The 18,535-nt window shown below is 40.7% G+C and overlaps 1 protein-coding gene across 3 annotated transcripts; it reads left to right on the forward strand.

The window, feature by feature from the left end:
• The first annotated feature begins 9,093 nt into the window (after positions 1–9,093).
• Positions 9,094–18,397, forward strand: LOC117419490 (transmembrane protein 53-like). Of its 3 annotated transcripts, none has more exons than XM_034032269.3 (3): positions 9,094–9,426; positions 15,677–16,165; positions 16,430–18,397. In XM_034032269.3, exons 2-3 carry the CDS (start codon positions 15,697–15,699, stop codon positions 16,789–16,791), a joined length of 831 nt encoding a protein of 276 aa, XP_033888160.2. In that variant the 5' UTR covers positions 9,094–9,426; positions 15,677–15,696; the 3' UTR covers positions 16,792–18,397. The 3 variants fall into 3 exon arrangements, with proteins under 3 accessions (XP_033888160.2, XP_033888157.2, XP_058841837.1); XM_034032266.3 differs by having other exon boundaries at positions 9,097–9,606; XM_058985854.1 differs by lacking the exon at positions 9,094–9,426 and adding an exon at positions 10,480–10,521.
• The last annotated feature ends 138 nt before the right edge of the window (positions 18,398–18,535 follow it).

Consider the following 18,535-nt stretch of genomic DNA (forward strand, 5'->3'; position numbering starts at 1 on the left):
AACCAACACCCTTTTTACATTACATATACAGAGCTCCTATCTTTTGGAATTCTCTGTCCCATGAAGTTCTGATCCTCCACTGGAATTGTTAAACACAATTGAAGAGCTCAAACCTGTCTTCTGTTTTTAATGCATCCTAATTTGCATGATGTTTTTTTTTCTTCCTTTGTGGCCAGAAAGTGTACTTATTGTATGGTGCATAATAAGACACAGCACACGTTTCAGGTTTAACAACAGTGTTCTTCTTTTTCCTATATACTGATTCACAGGGTTCTCTTTGGTCCTGATCTTCTAATGTGTACATTACAAGATTACACTGCCTGCAAGGATCCCACTGGCCTGGAAGAACAGTGGCAGCAAGATGAAGCTGTCAGATCCATCAAACTGCTTGCATAAGGGTTTGATCAGAATGGAAAGCACAAAGTCTGTATTGCAATCTGCAGAGGTTACCTATCATAGTCAATTATTGCTGTTTGCTCTTTCTGTTTACATACTGTAAAGTAAATGGTAGAATGTAGCCTTTGCCATGAGTGCTTTTTCTGGTTTATCACAATTCTTTAAGCTCTGGGATGCCAAATTGAATCTGTTTTTTAGTTTTTCTTTTACTCAACTGAATAAATGATAGGTCTCGTTTGTCTGTATAAACATTCTGTATTTCCCAGCCAAACTCATGCATTCTGATTATTTTTGCACTGTAAAAATATAACCTTATTTTTAACTCTACCCTTGGTTTTGTCTTTGCCATTTGTGTGTAGAATACTCCCATAAATCCTAATGCAGAAAATAAATAAATTCACTCAATAAGCATTTTTAAGAGCCATTAATTCAGGGATGCAGCAATAGGATGGGTCCAGTTGGTAAGGTGTTTCCTTGCTATTGCTAATAAAATATATATTCATAATCCTTCCAATGTACCTCCTTGGGAATTTGAAGAAAAAATAAATAAATGCATTCTGACTTTATGACAAATTAAAAAATATTTGAGAGTTGGCTGATTAACTATACTGACTGGAGACTAGACAGTTTTGCCCAGTCAGAAAATCAGAACCTAGGCATACACTACCAATAGAAAATAATGAAATAGTGTTTTTCTTATGTCAACCAGGAACTGGGAAAAGACCTCATTGTTATTTCAGGGTTCACGGGAAAGCAGCCAGAGATAATTGTTAGCGATTCTGTACATGTTTATTCCTATTTAATAGTTTTTTATTGATTTTTTATTTTTTTATCAATATGGGAATACCGACTCCCTTCACCTTCAAATCTACCTGTTAAAATATACATTGGAGGCATGGCCGTCACTAGCTATGAGGACACCGAGGTCGTGTCCTCAGTTGTTTTTTGTATCATCAATGCTGATGCTCATGTAAAAATTCTGCTAACGTACAAAAGACTCCTTCATTTTCTCTGTTGGTTTGCCGCGTAACACAGATTTGGAGGGTGAATAGTAAATACCAAGTAATAAATAGTAAATATTGCCAGCTATAGCTTGAAACCTAAGTTTGACCTCGGTATAATGTCAGCTCTAGTTATGGCCCTGATTGGAGGGTATTCATGAAAACACTCACTGAAGAAGAAGGATTCACAGTATCTTCCAAAGCAATTGCAATGTGTTTTTCTTTTATTTTTACAACCAATGGACTTGTGACCCTGGAATCCACATGACTGTTTATTGAACAGCACTACAGGATCTGTAGAGGGACGCTTTCAGAACCCAGGCTTGAAGACAAGCACGAGGACGCTGTGCTAGAAGTGGAAGGGTGTCATTCTTTTTAACCTCATTCTACTATTGACAAAACAGCATAATGTTCTATTTTAACAGTAATAAGATTTCTTTGTTTCACAACAATAAAGCTTTGTTTACCTCAACAAAAAATAAATGATTGTTTCCTCTTTGACAGAGGGTGACTATGACAACATTTTCTTTATTTTTTTATTTTTTATCACAGTGTAGTATTGTACAGCATGTCCATCCTGGCTGGTCTGTGAGAAAAAAAAAATTATATATAGGATTAATTGTATATAATAAACAAAGTTCACGTTTTAATGTACTTTGTGTTTATTTCTGTCATGTCTATCTGTCTTTAAAGCATCTTCCAATGTTTCCAGCAGAAATATTTGATCAGAAGGTATGTTGACAGCATGTTCCACTGAGGAATGCAGAGGCTGGGGCACCATGAAGGTAATTGATTAACTATGGAAATCACTGTAGAAAAGGAAACGCTTGCCAGTGTGTAGACACTCCTATGCAGTTGGATGGGAGCATGCAGGGTCAATTTTTAATGTTGGTACTCTTTTAATCAGTTAAAATTCCTGAAGAATGAATAACAAACCAAATAAATTTTGTATTAATATTCTACTCTGTGCTAATCACATCGGCTAAATAGCAAATAGTTTTTGTTTGTATTATCATTTTAATTATGAATCACCTGTGTATGTGTGACTATAATATTATTGTTATGAAATGCTATACACTGTAATCTAAGCATTCAGGTTAAACAACTTGCCACAAAAACAAAAACGCCTGCCCTTTATGATGCATGCACTATTATTTATTTTGGTTTCATTACTGAGTGCCTTTAATTTCTCGGTATGTTAAAAAGCAAAGTAAAATATACATTTTACACACATCTACACAGAGAAGCATGTATATAAAATATAACATTTGATGGGAAGTAGTGGAATAATACATACTTACATAACATTGGGTGATTTGGGAGTGCCAGATTGAATTCCTCAGTTCCACGTTTCCCTTTTTTTCAAATATCAAACCTAAATGCCAGCAACTATCAATTACATAAAACAAAGCAATTGTGGACTGCAGGAGTGCATCAGTGCTGGCCTCCAAGCAGAAACAGAGAAAGAGAGAGAAAGAAGAGAAACTGCAAATTCTGGCATTGCTTTTAGTTAAGAGGAAACCTTTTAATAAGCCTGATAGCTATTCAAAATGGCACCAGCAAGTAGACAGTAATGAGCCACCACTAATCTTTGTTTTTTTTAAAAAATAAAACACCACAGGCTAGACTCTCATTCTGAACTTATGATATGGGGGGGAAAATCAATACTAGTCAATCTAGAGCTGCATATACCACAACAGCAGCTTGCAGGCAATGACAAATGTCCTGCTAAATTAATTTGGATTCAGTGAACAGAACAGCTACGTCACTAAGAGAGACTGCAGAGCAGTTTTCTACCAGACCAATAATTCAGAATCCGGATATTTCTTCTGGTTTGTGTTCAGTTACGTGTCACTGATAACAAAATGCATCTCCGAGCCCATGGAAATCTTTTTGTGAGGGTAAATGAGATCCTAGTATTATAATCTCTCTGCTGCAATAACAATGGTCAATAAAAATAAAATAAAATTCTGTGAAAGAGAACAAAAAAATCTCAAAATATACAGTAACAAGAAACATTATCAATGTGCTATGGACTGTATTCATACAACACTATTGCACAGGCAGATACACAGGATATTACAAGCATGCAATGCTTGTATAAATCTGGCTCTATATATTGACATGATTAAATGGCTACTAAAAACACTTGTCGCAAGTGTAACGAGTGTGTGATGGATCCATGTGATGTTGAAAGCTCTATGGTCACCGGTTTTATTAACTAAATGTGGAAAGAAATCCTGTATAAAAGAAATATATTTGAACACTAGATTAGTCATTAACTGTAACTGCACATGAATGTTAATTTGCTCTTTTCCATTATATAGAGTAATATATAAAATGCTTATAGTTTATAAATACAACATTTAAATAAATCTATCAAGAAAGTCTTAAAGTTCAAAATAAGACATCATCTGTTTGAATGTCTGTATTGAGGAGTGGTTAAAGCCCCTCCAGCTAAAAAAATCATTATGGAGAGCCCTCTAGCTATATTGAACAAGGGGCCAAGGGGAGCTGAAACAATATTATATAATAACGGAGGACCTGCAATGAGGAGCATATGATTATATGCAAAAAAACTGCACAGTTAAATTGTTATTGTGCGGGAAATCTCTTAACAACTATTATTTAAATAAAACAGGCAGCAAGTAACCACCAAATCTTCCCAAACAATTTTCATCCCCCTGCCTTTTATATATAAAATATCAAAGGATGCCTAGATTACTCTGCAAATATAAAAACTTACAGAAAGACTACAAACATTCCTGGTTATTCCCTGGTGAAGAACTTTGGGCCGTCTACATCTGGAGAGACGTACTAAATAATATAGTAAGAGCAAGACTTTAGCAAGATTCTCCTAACATATTACAACATGAAATATAATAACATTTTTGCTCTTAAGTTATAATAAAATATAGGTTATTGGGCTATATAATGATTTGAAGCTATTCATGCAATTCAAGGAATTGATATTTTAACCGGCTCTTAAGCAGATCAAAGAGAGAATTTAACCTAACAGAGAGATCCTCTTTTTATGAAAGAAACCTTATACTTGCTCCCATTTCTGCTCTATATGCCTATTTTCGAGAAATTAAAAATGAACTACAATCCGTGTGCCGTATTAGAGGGAGTACATTTGAAAGACTGAAATAAGGAAGACCCAATGGTGAAAAAATCATCAAGAACAAATAGCGGCTCATTCCATCATTTAGGGAAAAAAAAAAGAATACCGGTTAGGCACTACCCCCCCACCCCCACCCCCACCCCCACCCCCACCCCCCAGCTCCAGATTTCCGCTTTAAGCACTGGTATTGAGTTTATTAAATCCCAACAGCCATTTAAACTACCCAGATATGTCATTACAAATACAAATATATGAGTTCTGGAAAACCAAATATGAACTTTAAAACATAGAGATTTGGAGGCAGGAGGCCTTGTTTCTGAATCCTTGTATGTTTGTCCAAGACTTAAAAGGGAAACCTTGAACTAAACACTCCCCTTCATTGCATACCTATCCCATCCAGCTTGAAAACTGTTTAAAGACAAGACATCACTTTGAATAAGAAGTAGAACCTCAGTGGACCTAGCTAAATAAATAAATACATGAATTGCTGTAAAGAATGTAATCTTCCATTCTGTCAAATCATTCTGCTGGTAATTCCTTACACGTGACAATTATATAATGTACATTAGATTATGCTATTAAAATGTAATAGTTATCTAGACAAGCTGTTTGGCAAAATCAGTGCCGTGTGTTTTTCATTTAAAAGGGTTTACCAAGGGCTGTATGGCCAGTTTTAATATCTCGATTGCCCCGAAGGCAATAACAGAAAGCTGATATCTGTAAAAGTTAATAAAATCCCAGCATGTAACAGAAATATTACTTTGCCCCAGGAGCTACATTACAGCATTGATTAGAATTTCTAAGATTCAAGCTTCAGAATGCAGAGAGCGTGGTGTCATAGTTTGGAGAGATGTAAGCAAAGCCATACAAAAGATTGCAACAGTCTGTGTGTGTGAAAATGGTCACATTAAATCTAATCTCTGAATGGCACGGAACAAAGTGGTCACAAACAATGGAAATACACCCGAACAATTGGCTGGACGGGGCGGTTCAACATACAGTATGACATCAACAGAGGAGCCTGGTAAATCTCTCAAAGAGTTTTTTTTTTCCACACAGAAATGTCTCTGCCTGGCTGCCTTTGAAAGTGATCCTACTGAGCAAGACCTGTAAAGTTTTATCTCATTTAAACACTAGTTCAGCTCCCAGAAAAAAACATTGCATTGATAACAATTAACTGTTTTTACATGCATTCGAAGGGGAAAACATGTCAGTCAAAAATGACAGAGTTGACAGAAATGAGAAATGCGCATCACAACTTTTTTTTACCAATTTACCACCTTGCCAGAAGTTGGCAACAGTTTCTAAATTGGCAATAAGAAAAATTTGTGACAAGATGCAGACACTGCTGAGGGGAAGTTTCCTAGAAGAAAAGGCAAGCAAAGTGAGAACTTTCTTTACCTAATGTAGTACCCTGTTTCAAAATGGAAATACCTGTTTGTGATACTATATGTTTCTTTCCAAACTGCAGATATGAGACCAATAATGAATGGAAGTGCACCACTGGTAAGATGTATGAAAGTAGTTTGATAGCTACATCCATTGTATTTCCATTGGGATATTGGTAATGTGTACAGATACACACACAGGCGTTTACTGTACCGGGTGAGCCTGCTGGCATAACATAATACCACACAAACATCATTTCTGGTATTTGTCTCTAAGTTCTAAGTTATCTAGACCTGACCATCCTTTTAATCAGGCAAGGAAACACCCTTGATGTGTAGATTGTGTCTTTAGTGAAACCAATAGAAAACAGAGTGTTCTTTACCAAAACTAAAAAAGCCAGACAGCTCAAGACTGAGTGTCAGGCTTCACAGATCAATGCAATGCGCTAGAAAGAACAGAATGTTAACCAGGAATCTGGGGATGTTTTGGGGAAACCTCTACATATTAACACTCAACTATAATATTGGACAAATTTGAACATAATTTCTTATTCTATGGGGTATATTGTATATTATATTGACAATATTTTGAAACATTAGTTTATTTTCATTGTGGCTGAAATTAGGCAGCCTTTAAAAAATATTGCAAAAGAATAAAGACAAGCAGCTATACAGAGTGTTTCAGAAAGGTAGAATCGAGGTTGCAAAGTCATTAAAATGCAATGATCAGTTCTAATGGCACATAGCTCATTCAGTTAGTTTCATGACTACAGACAAGATTTATTTGGAAAGTAAATAACAATACTGAAACATGTAGGCCAACAGTGTCATATTCCTGAATCTCTGTACTTTGAAGCACAATGCCATCTCTTGGACTCTGTTGGTACTGCAATCAAACATGCTGTGAAATAGGGTTGGCCGTGCCGGTACAACTCCACACTGCTGCTCCAGCTCCAGCCGCTCCGGTACAGCTCTGCACTGCTGCTCCAGCTCCAGCCGCTCCGGTACAGCTCCACACTGCTGCTCCAGCTCCAGCCGCTCCGGTACAGCTCCGCACTGCTGCTCCAGCTCCAGCCGCTCCAGTACAGCTCCACACTGCTGCTCCAGCTCCAGCCGCTCCGGTACAGCTCCGCACTGCTGCTCCAGCTCCAGCCGCTCCAGTACAGCTCCACACTGCTGCTCCAGCTCCAGCCGCTCCGGTACAGCTCCGCACTGCTGCTCCAGCTCCAGCCGCTCCGGTACAACTCCACACTGCTGCTCCAGCTCCAGCCGCTCCGGTACAGCTCCGCACTGCTGCTCCAGCTCCAGCCGCTCCGGTACAACTCCACACTGCTGCTCCAGCTCCAGCCGCTCCGGTACAGCTCCACACTGCTGCTCCAGCTCCAGCCGCTCCGGTACAGCTCCACACTGCTGCTCCAGCTCCAGCCGCTCCGGTACAGCTCCACACTGCTGCTCCAGCTCCAACCACTCCGGTACAGCTCCACACTGCTGCTCCAGCTCCAGCCGCTCCGGTACAGCTCCACACTGCTGCTCCAGCTCCAGCCGCTCCGGTACAGCTCCGCACTGCTGCTCCAGCTCCAGCCGCTCCGGTACAGCTCTGCACTGCTGCTCCAGCTCCAGCCGCTCCAGTACAGCTCCACACTGCTGCTCCAGCTCCAGCCGCTCCGGTACAGCTCTGCACTGCTGCTCCAGCTCCAGCCGCTCCGGTACAGCTCCACACTGCTGCTCCAGCTCCAGCCGCTCCGGTACAGCTCCACACTGCTGCTCCAGCTCCAGCCGCTCCGGTACAGCTCCACACTGCTGCTCCAGCTCCAGCCGCTCCGGTACAGCTCTGCACTGCTGCTCCAGCTCCAGCCGCTCCGGTACAGCTCCACACTGCTGCTCCAGCTCCAGCCGCTCCGGTACAGCTCCACACTGCTGCTCCAGCTCCAGCCGCTCCAGTACAGCTCCGCACTGCTGCTCCAGCTCCAGCCGCTCCGGTACAGCTCCACACTGCTGCTCCAGCTCCAGCCGCTCCGGTACAGCTCCACACTGCTGCTCCAGCTCCAGCCGCTCCGGTACAGCTCCAACCTGCTGCTCCAGCTCCAGCTGCTTTTAGCTGCTCCGGCTGCAAAGACACTAAAGCCTCTAATCAATATGTTCTTGCCTACCATAGTAACATTCTATTTAAGTTTTCTTTTAATTTTCAATCAGGTAAAATGTGTTTTTTAGACAAGAATGTGAAATCTGATTTTAAGACAAATTTCTATGACTCAAGACGGTATTCCCCTTGAATACTAAGATGATTCTATCTTTTTCACAACAGCAGTAGAACAGAGAATCGGATTTGGATACATTTATTTTTAATTAAATGCAGTTAACTGTTTTTACATGTATTTGAAGGGGAAAACATGTCAGTCAAAAATTACAGAGTTGACAAAAATGAGAAATGGGGGAGACCGGGGACAGTTGTAACACAGGTCAATTGTACCACCTCAAATTTCTGCAATCTGAAACAAGCTAGAGTGATGAAACTCACTCTGTACATGGTATGTTAGGTTACCTGCATACCTGTAGAAAAGAAACTGTGCTTAAAGCTCAAGATTGTATCTACAAAAAACGATTTTTGACGTACGTAAGTCAATTTTTTCACCAACTTTATTTTAGGAGGCTGTGTGTTCCACTGGCTAAAGAAACAGGCTTGTAACCAGGAGGTCCCGGGTTCAAATCGCAGCTCAGCCGCTGACTCAGTGTGTGACCCTAAGCAAGTCAGTTAACCTCCTTGTGCTCCGTCTTTTGGGTGAGACATTGTTGTAAGTGACTCTGCAGCCGATGCATAGTTCAAACACTCGTATCTTGTAAAGCGCTTTGTGATGGTGGTCCACTATGAAAGGCGCTATATAAAAATAAAGATGATTATTTTAGTATTTATAGTGAAGCGTGCACGGGGGAAGGCAGCAGCAGGGTTGGGGCCAGTTGTAACAAGTGTTACAATTGACCCCATACAACACTAGCTCATACGCATCATACACATGAGAGGAGTCATACGTAAAAAACATTATCATATAATAGACGTATACTCTATACTCTATATAGACGTATATACATCATCAACAACAGTTAAACCATCGTTCTGTTTCAGTGCTTTTTTATTGTTTTAAACTCAGATATCTTTTTGTACTTTTATTTTTCAATAGGTGTGCTTAAAATGTTTCGGTACCATTGATATTGCTGTGCCACCTATAGGGGCGTTGCAGCGAATCGCTAAGTGGCTTTTCTGATCTACTTCCCGACCAGCTAGAAACATCTGCTAGTTTTGTAGCTACATATCTAGTGCCAAATTGTTCCCACTTGTCTCCACCTTTAACGCAAAGAGTTCTGGGACTTCAGCACAAAAACAGTCCCGCAGAAGTCAGCTATCTTGTACACTCAGTCGAAGGGCGCAGTGAAGGGCACATAAACATCCTTCACTCGTTCCCAAAGGAATTGGGACAACCTTTAAGATGGCGAACATAGTACTTCTGCCCCTCAGAGGAAGGTAACGAGTGAGCAAGGGTGCAGTTTGGGACGCAGCCTTTATATGTGAGACGTACTCGATGTGACCTACATTTCGGTACCATTCATATTGCTGTTCTATAGGGGTGCTGCAGCGAATAGCTGACATTTTTGATTAAGTGTTTATTTTAGCAGACGTCTCACTGAAAGAGAACACAAGGAGGTAAGTGACATGGTCACACAGCTGAGCTGGAATTTAAACCGGTGTCCTGCTGGTTACAAGCCTGTTTCTTTAACCACTGGACCACACAGCATCCTATTATATCTTTGTATTTATAAATAGGTTTTATCCTAACTTGCTGCATCTTATCTTGTAGTAAGACCACAGCCAGGGGGAACTACACTACAAACTACACAGCAAACTGCAAAGTGCAACCAAATTGTTCATAAACTGAAATGCCTGTATTTAAATGCAAGAAGCATTAAAATACATTTCTAGAATTAGAAGTCATAGTCAATGTGGATAGTTATGATGTTATAGGGATAACAGAATCCTGGTTAACTCCAAATGATGGAGACGAGTTTAACATGGAAGGATACAGGTTAGTTAGGAAATAAAGACATGATAAAAGAGGGGTACAGGTTGCAATATACATTAAAAACTTAGAATGGGAAATACTGGAAAGTAATGGCAACAACAACGAATCAATATGGATTTAATTAAACAAAATCATAGATATCAGCTCATTACATTTTCCCCACAATTTTTTTTTTTTTACCGTTTTCAGATATTAGAAAACTGAAAATTGTTTGTTCTTTTCATTTTTCAGTTCGAAAATTTAATAAAAAAAGCAAACATCAAACCGCGGTAAAACTCCACATTCATGTTTTTTTTTTAATTTGCAAAAAAGCAAAAAAAAAAATAATAATAATAATAGCAAGCTGTAAAAATCAATAGCAAGGCTTAGAAACGAATAGCAAGCTGGAAAAATGAACCGCGTGCTAACCTCACTATGCTACTTTTCTTGCGATAGTCTTAGATTAAATTAAAGCACTGAAAGCATATGGAAGCTTAGGGTACAGACGAGTAAAAACAAACATGGTATCGACTGCAGAATTATCGTGCAAATGTAACAAGGTAATAAAAGTCCCTCTAGAAAGAGGTTTGTTTTATTCATGTTTTCTGTTTGTGTGGATCGTTTCTTTTAGATCTACGTTTTTCTTAGTTTTTTTTTTTTTTTTTTACTGTGCCAGAGTCTCTGCGCTACACATTGCTACATTGTAATGGTTACTTTACTTCTGGAAGGACGTTTTAAATCGCTGCGAATCTATTTTTAATGAGATGCAAACTCCGATCTCTCTGCACAATGAGCAGTAATTTATGCTGTTCGCAACCCTGCAGTGATTTTACGGTAGTTGTTCACGAAAAAGAGATACTTAGTACATCGCACGAAGAAATTCTACGAAGGACGAGGCTACGAATTCGCAGTATTTACGAACACATAAGAACATAAGAACATAAGAAAGTTTACAAACGAGAGGAGGCCATTCAGCCCATCTTGCTTGTTTGGTTGTTAGTAGCGTATTGATCCCAGAATCTCATCAAGCAGCTTCTTGAAGGATCCCAGGGTTTCAGCTTCAACAACTTTGGGCTCGATGTACTGATATTACTTCAGTAAGTTATATCAGTACATCGAGCCCAATGACGTGATAATGTTTTGCGAATTAATAAAGAAATATTCAAATACATGTCTGAATCCTGAAAGGAAAGCTGAACATGAAAATACCATGTTTGTTCCAGCAGTATAATACATTTTTTACATGGATAGAATCAATGTTCTATAAAGTACAGTATCTAGCATGTCTTATTTTACCTATTACATTTCATTTAACGGTCTGTCATACACTACATTGTGAACATGATACTGCCTTAATTTTATACCAGTCTTCACCAAGCTTTTATTTTATTATTCAATCCTAGCCTCCTTTGTACGTTTCGGATTGCGTTTGCCCGATAGTCTTTCACTCCCTGTCCTCTTCTCCGCAATTATAAGGACCCTCTCTATATGCCTGCACTGGTTTCATAAAAGGTAATGGCTGCACATAACAGAATACATTATTCTAGTTGATAATTTTTGACGACCCCTTATATCAAGAGAAATATTATGTACATTAACATACTTCTGAATCTACATTTAGGTATTTTATATACTTATTTATTTTGTTCATTCCAATGTTTGAACTGAACCTCAGCTGTGGCTCCATGTTCCGGAGCGCCCCATTGACCCAGCCCCAGCTCCAGCTCCACTCCGGAGCTCAGCTCAGAAAACTGGCCGGAGCATGGCCAACCCTACTGTGAAATACACATTTTTAGTCACATGAGCATATCTTTTTAGTTTTGCCTTTTCATTTCACACACACACACACACACACACACACACACACACACACACACACACACACACACACACACACACAATCTAAAGCATAAATTGCCAGAACACAATCTAAATATGACGAATGGGAATGACCCACATCATGTACTTCCTTAATGAATGTCTCTCAATCATTTTAATTCGGTACTGTTGTAATACCTGCTCAAAGTGGTATTGTATAATTGTGCAAATAGGCTTGTGCTTATTTATTGATGTGGAAGTTTAGAAAACAATTGAAGAGAAAATGAAAAATATATAAATCCATAAGGCAGCTGGTGTGTAGTATTTCATATCTGTAAACATCATGCCTTGCATTGTGCAATAGAATATGCATTTGTAGGGACAGGCGAATGGGCATGCAGTCTAAAAAAAGAACTAACGGTAACTGAACTGATCATTTCGTGCAGATACCCTCTTTTCCTACCTGATGACCCAGGAAGCTGACCTCACGCTGCATCATCCGACACTTGTCCAATTGAATCTTGAGACCAGCGGTCTCCAGGCGCTGTAGCACTTCCCGCAGAGCTTCCTTGAAGGTTGGACCATGCACCAGCAGGTCATCAAGGTAGACCAGGCAGCGCTGTGGTGGGTCCCCGCTCAGTGCTTTCTTCATCAGCCGTTCAAACATTGCAGGAGTGTTTCATAATCCGAACGGCATTACCCTGAACTGTCATAGCCCTTGGCCAGTGGAAAAGGCAGTTTTGGGCCGGGCGTGCTCCACCTGCCAGTACCCGCTCTTGAGGTCCAGCGAGGTGAACCACGTCCAAAGACTCGTCGATGCACGGCGAGGGGTAGGAGTCGATGAGGTCCACTTCTCGCATCTCCCTTAGAACCTTCTCTGCTGCTTCTTGCTGGGCCAGAGGTACTACTGGCGCTGCGTCCCCGGTATTGATCTTGTGCTACACCAGATGGGTCTGGCCCACTCCCTTTGGACTGGCGGCAAAGCCATGCTGGAACCCCAACAGCCGGTCCCACAGTCGGCCCTGGCGCCAGACTGTGCTCACTGCTGCTGGAGTGACGTCTCAGCTGGTGGGTTGCTATGGTATGGCTGGGCTGGCAGGTTGGCGAGTCGCTAGCCTGGGTCGAGCTGACCGTGGGCTAGGGATGGCTGGGGAGGGTTGGTGGGTCCCCCTGGTTTGTGCACCACCGAAGCCGGGCTCATCTGCAGGCTGCAGGCGATGGTGTGCTGTCAGGTCTTCGGTCCAGGCTGGGCAGGCTGGCAACTGGAGGCAGGTGGTGACTGAGCTTGCCTGCCTCTGCAGGGCCGCCCGGGGGGTTGACTGGTCCCTTCGGTTTGACCACTGCAGGAGCTGGGCCCTTCCGCTGGCAGCTGGTGGTAACACGCTGGGAGGTGGGTTCCTTTCCAGCACTGGACCGTCCAAGGGGGTTGGTTAGTTCCTATAGGATAGTTAGTGCAGGGTCTTGGACTGTGGCCACCCATACCTCATGGCGCACCATGCTGTCTCCTAGCCATATCTACATGAGCCCCTTCCCTTGCATGTGCAACAGGCCTCTGGGTACTGTGCGGAGATGCACGGTGGTTGGCTCCCAGTGGCTTGCTAGTAGACATGGGGCCGTATGAGTAACGCTCGACCCGGTGTCCACCAGTGCAGTGCAGGGGATTCCCTTTATGCTGACCAGGACGTGACAAAAGTCCCCCACCATCATCCTGCCTACAACCAGGCTCAGTTGGCTGGCACAGGGTGTGGGCATGCTGTCAGCTGCTTCTGGGGGTGCTAGGCTACACTCCCCCGGCTGTGCTGTTGTGCCCCTCCTGGCTGGCTTCGGCATCTGGGTGTAGTGTGCAGGCCCACTGTCAGCTGGTTCCAGGGTGCGCTGTAGCCGGGTCCGCAGTAGACAGGTCCGCAGTCCCCCATCTATGCAGACCCGGAGTCGTTTCCCGACGGGCCGGGGACCCGTGACTGGGAGGCTGCTGCCGGGCACTGTGCCTGCAGGTGACCAGGCTGGCCGCAGTTCTATCAGAGCCAGACCCAAGAGCTGGCGGCCACTGGTGATAAGCGCCTGTACGAGGGCGACGACTTCGAGGAGCAAGGGCGGTGTAGGCTCTTTTTCGTTCTATCCCTTTTCTGAACACCAGTGTAATGAAGGCGCTAGTCAGGAATGCAGGTTCTTTATTACGCTCCCTTTCTCTGGAATCGACGTCTCACTCCCAACCAGGTCACCGTGCTACCTAAATACAGACCTGGTGGACCTGGTTGGAGACAAGCCAACATAACAGTAAACATTTGGATACATTTATTCAAATAAGGCACTGAAGATAACCGATAAAAACAGACAGAAAACAATGAATAAACGATACAACATACACCCGCCCGACCCCCCCACCTGTTGCTGCCGCAGCTCGGAGGGCTCAGTCTCTCAGTTTTGCCTAAAGTGCCGTTACAATACGCAAAACGTACTGCTGAATAACAGTTAACACAGGAAGTATTTATTGTACACTTTTAAATTCTAAGGACGTTACACACTCACTAGTGCCATCAATCAATAATATAAACAAACTTACCATTTTACTTTACTTCTGTGTAATAACCCCCCCCCCCCCCCCAAAAAAAAAACAGCATTCATATTAGTTTATCTCCGAGGTATCTGGATGGCTATTGCCAAACTCATTAACCCGATCTTTGGGGGTGATTTTCATCATTTTTAGCATCTTTAAACAGCTTGTTCAATGGTAACAAGGCCCGTTTCCCAAAAGCTATTTGCTACGATTCGCAATCGCAAGCACCTCGTAAATAAAAAATTGTGTTTCATAAAACTTTCACAGGGCTGCGACATCGCCGATTTTCACCAGAAACTTGCCACTGCCAGACATCAGCCGCAAGTTGCAGTTTTAATCGCAGATCGTGTTTTAGGACATACCATGGTGCTCATACTACTAGCTCGCTGTGGAACTGTACACTTTATTGAACTAATTTTTTGAGGTAAAACATTCTGATTACAATATGAACTTGTCTCTGCTCTATATTATAACCCCTACCCCCTGACCCACACACAGATATATGGCTGAAATGGAGGTATAACTGCAGTATACAAAAATGTTTTTTTTTTTTGTTTTTTGTTTTTTTTGGATATATACAAAATGTTTAAATAATTACAAAACTTTTTTTTATTTTATTTAATGACTATGGCAAACCGAATTATAATTTAGAGATATCTCTAAATAGTTGAATATATCTTTAAATATTTAAAGTTATCTCTAAATCATTTTGAGATATCTAAAATACATTTAGTGATATCTTAAATTGATTTACAGATATCTCGAAATGGACCTTTAAATGAGATATCTAAAATGCATTTTGAGATATCTTTAAATCATTTAAAGGTACCTGAAATTAAATTTAAGATATCCAAAATAACTTCCTGTTTATTAGAGATATCTCTGAATCATTTACAGATATCTCGAAATAACTTCCTGTTCATTTAGAGATATCGCTAAATCATTTAGATCCATGTGGTTACACCAGGGCTCTAAACTGGCAACAAAAAGGGCAAGGCCAAAATCACCATTAATTTCGAGCCTTGTTACACCATTCTATTGCTCCTTTTACATACAAACCTAAGCTGGTTTACAGATGCTTTATGAAGATATGAATTTCAAAACTGCTTCCAGTTTTCTTTTAGTTTTTTTTTTTTAGACAGCATGCCTCTGTTACAACTTTACTTGCAGCACTGGGAGGTTGTAATGTTTTACCATACTAATGCTATTGTATAACTACATTGGACATTGTCTAACAATATGAGGATGGTTCTTGTCTGTCGCATTGACAGTGGTCTTATGAACTTTTCAAAAGGCCTATTGCCTTCACTACATTTCAAAGTATTAACTTTATTTTGCAGAACCCCACACTAATAAAATTATGCAGAAAGACACCATTGCTAGTGAACACACAGCCCAGAGGATTTCCAAAACCATCACATTTTACAAGAATGAATCTCAAGCAGCCTCCATGCTCCAACAGAATGGCCCCAAGCCTCTGCTGCTGCTTCTTCCCTGGCTGGGCTCTCGACCACACGCTGTGGACAAGTATCGTGAGATCTACTTCAGGCAGGGGTTTGACGTTCTGACCGTGGAGAGTGAGCCCAGTCACTTCCTGTGGCCCAGGTGGGGGTTGGACTATGGCGCCCAGGTCCTGGAGTTGCTGCAGAGTGACAGCTTTGTGTCCCGCCCACTGCTGCTTCATGCCTTCTCCATTGGAGGATACACCTTCGCCCAGATGATGGTGCACATCTCCATGAATGCTCAGCAATACAAGAGCGTGACTGACAGGATTAAGGGTCAGATCTATGACAGCCTCGTCATAGGCTCTGTGGAGAAAATGGCAGAAGGTGAGTTTGTGATGTTGAACAGACAGTGGTTTGCGATAATTTGAATGTCAGAATTACAGCATGGTACTGCAATTACTCCAAAATGACTGAAAGGATTTTTTTTCTGTTAAAGTGGTGATGATCTCATAATTATGTCTTACTTGGGGTTGATTTGCTTGCTGTATTATTATTATTATTATTATTATTATTATTATTATTATTATTATTATTATTATTATTATTATTATTATTATTAATAATAATAAATATTGTGTTTTTTTCCAGGAGTCAGTAAAATATTCTCCCATAGACTGCAAGGCTTAGTACGGTGGAGCACTTTGTTCTATTTCAGAGCTCTTGGGGGCTATACAGTGGATTACTACAATGCTGCCTTTCATGTCTACTGGAATAACTCGCTCCAGATCCCAGCCTTATTCTTTTACTGTGAAAATGATCCAATATGTGACCACAAAGAGTTAGATAGATTGATAAAATGCTGGCAGCAGAAGGGGATTACAGTCATGGCGAAAACCTGGAAAGACTCGCTTCATGCAGGGCACCTTCGACAGCACCCACAGGAGTACCTGACGACACTGCATCGGTTTCTGCAGTCCCTCAACATGGCAGCGCTGAAGGCTAAGATGTGAAAGACACTGTTTTCACACAGTAGTTGTGTTCCTCTCTCTTCCAGTATAATAACTGGCATGCTCAGTTCTGTGCCCCCTGAGCAGCTGCTCAGTAGGCTAGAGAGCAGATTTAATCTGTGACCAGAGTGAGTGGAAAAATTCTCTGAGACGCTCAGTTACTTAACACACCCACTGTTCCAATCAGACTATAGCCCCTTTCATATTGGCACAAGGCACAAAGTACTATTAAAAAGCAGACTTTTTAACATGTGTAGTAGTTAAAAAGGAGACTTATGATGATGCTTAGCTGTACTTGACAGAAGACCCACCCTCATGACATTAGCCACTGCTAAAAGTTTATAAGAGATCCTCAGGAAAATTCATATGGCATTGCTTGATAGGTTTTAAAAATTGTAAGAGTAAAAAAAAATCACAAAAACAAGAATCGTTGTGTAGAACCTATTTAGATGAAATACATGCCATAAGAACTGAAGTACTAATTAGGAACACAGGTTGCTTGTTAAGGTGATAATTATTTCTCTTTGTAATGTATTTAAACTGAGAACGATGAGGATCCAAAGGCAGAAGTTTTGTAAACGCAGTGGCAGTGGCAGTGGCAAGGACTATTGGGGTGTTCTGTCCTAGTACTTGGAAACCGGCTTTGGTGTAATTAATTGCATTGAGACGTTCTCTTGACTTGTGCTGGTTGTGCCATTCTTGGAGATCTACAACTGAAGTATTCTGTAACAATAAGTACCAATTTGGAAATATTACTGAAGAGCCTTGCCCTCCATGTTCCGTGTTAGTGCATTGTGTATTGTGCTTAGGTATTATATGATTTTAAGGTTGTTGCAACAACGATGAATTGTTTATTTTAAACTCGTCATTTTATTTTATTACTTCTGTGCATTGATTCCATAATGCGCTTGACTTGCACTTATCTGCTCCCTATTTTACTGCATTTAATCCTGTACTTTAGAGTACTGCAATCTGTCACAAGTGTCATTTAATCTGTAGTATTTTGTATTTAATTATATGCTGATGTAACTTTCACTGACAATTATCTGCTCCGTTATTAAATCGTATTTTGCCATATACTTGTACTTGCTAGAACTGAAGGCATTGTATTTTTTTGCTCTTATCTTGCTCTTAATTGTATTAATACTTGTACTGTGATTCTTGAAATGTATTTTTGTTTACGCCTGTCAGTCGCCCTGGATAAGGGCGTCTAAGCAATTAATAATAATAATAATAATAATAATAATAATAATAATAATAATAATAATAATAATAATGTGATAGTTGGACCAGACTAAAGTACCAGTTGCTTGGTGGTAGTTAATGATTTAATTTTCAGCATTTGTGCACTTGATATTTTTATTTCTATATTCACTTTATAATATTTGATTTGTTTCACATTAGATGTTTCTTTTGGTTTTGATTGTGTTTTGTTGTACACACTGCTGCTAAGGGCTGAGCCTTTTTACTTGTAACTTAATTGCTACTAATATGGAAACAATTGTTGCATTGGAATAACTGCTGCTATATTGAAACAATTGCTGCTATATTGAAACAATCGCTATGAAACTAAACAAATGCTTTTTGTGCTGATAAACTTTTAAGTGGTCTCGGTTGTGTGTTTGGGAGTGGTGCTGGTAACTGGACAAGTCCTTGCTCAATTAAAGAAAATAACTTTGAGGAGCTTCCTCTTCTCCCTGTTATCTTGGGAGTGGCGTAGCAGCTACAACTAAAAACATATTTTTAA

Source organism: Acipenser ruthenus, chromosome 14 (genome assembly GCF_902713425.1).
Source record: "Acipenser ruthenus chromosome 14, fAciRut3.2 maternal haplotype, whole genome shotgun sequence".
Classification (NCBI taxonomy): Eukaryota; Metazoa; Chordata; class Actinopteri; order Acipenseriformes; family Acipenseridae; genus Acipenser; species Acipenser ruthenus.

Bases quoted from the DNA above. Each gene is read 5' to 3' on its own strand.
- LOC117419490 (XM_034032269.3), top strand. From the start codon at position 15,697: ATGCAGAAAGACACCATTGCTAGTGAACACACAGCCCAGAGGATTTCC. The intron at 16,166-16,429 runs GTGAGTTTGTGA...GTTTTTTTCCAG, and splicing joins TGTGGAGAAAATGGCAGAAG to GAGTCAGTAAAATATTCTCC.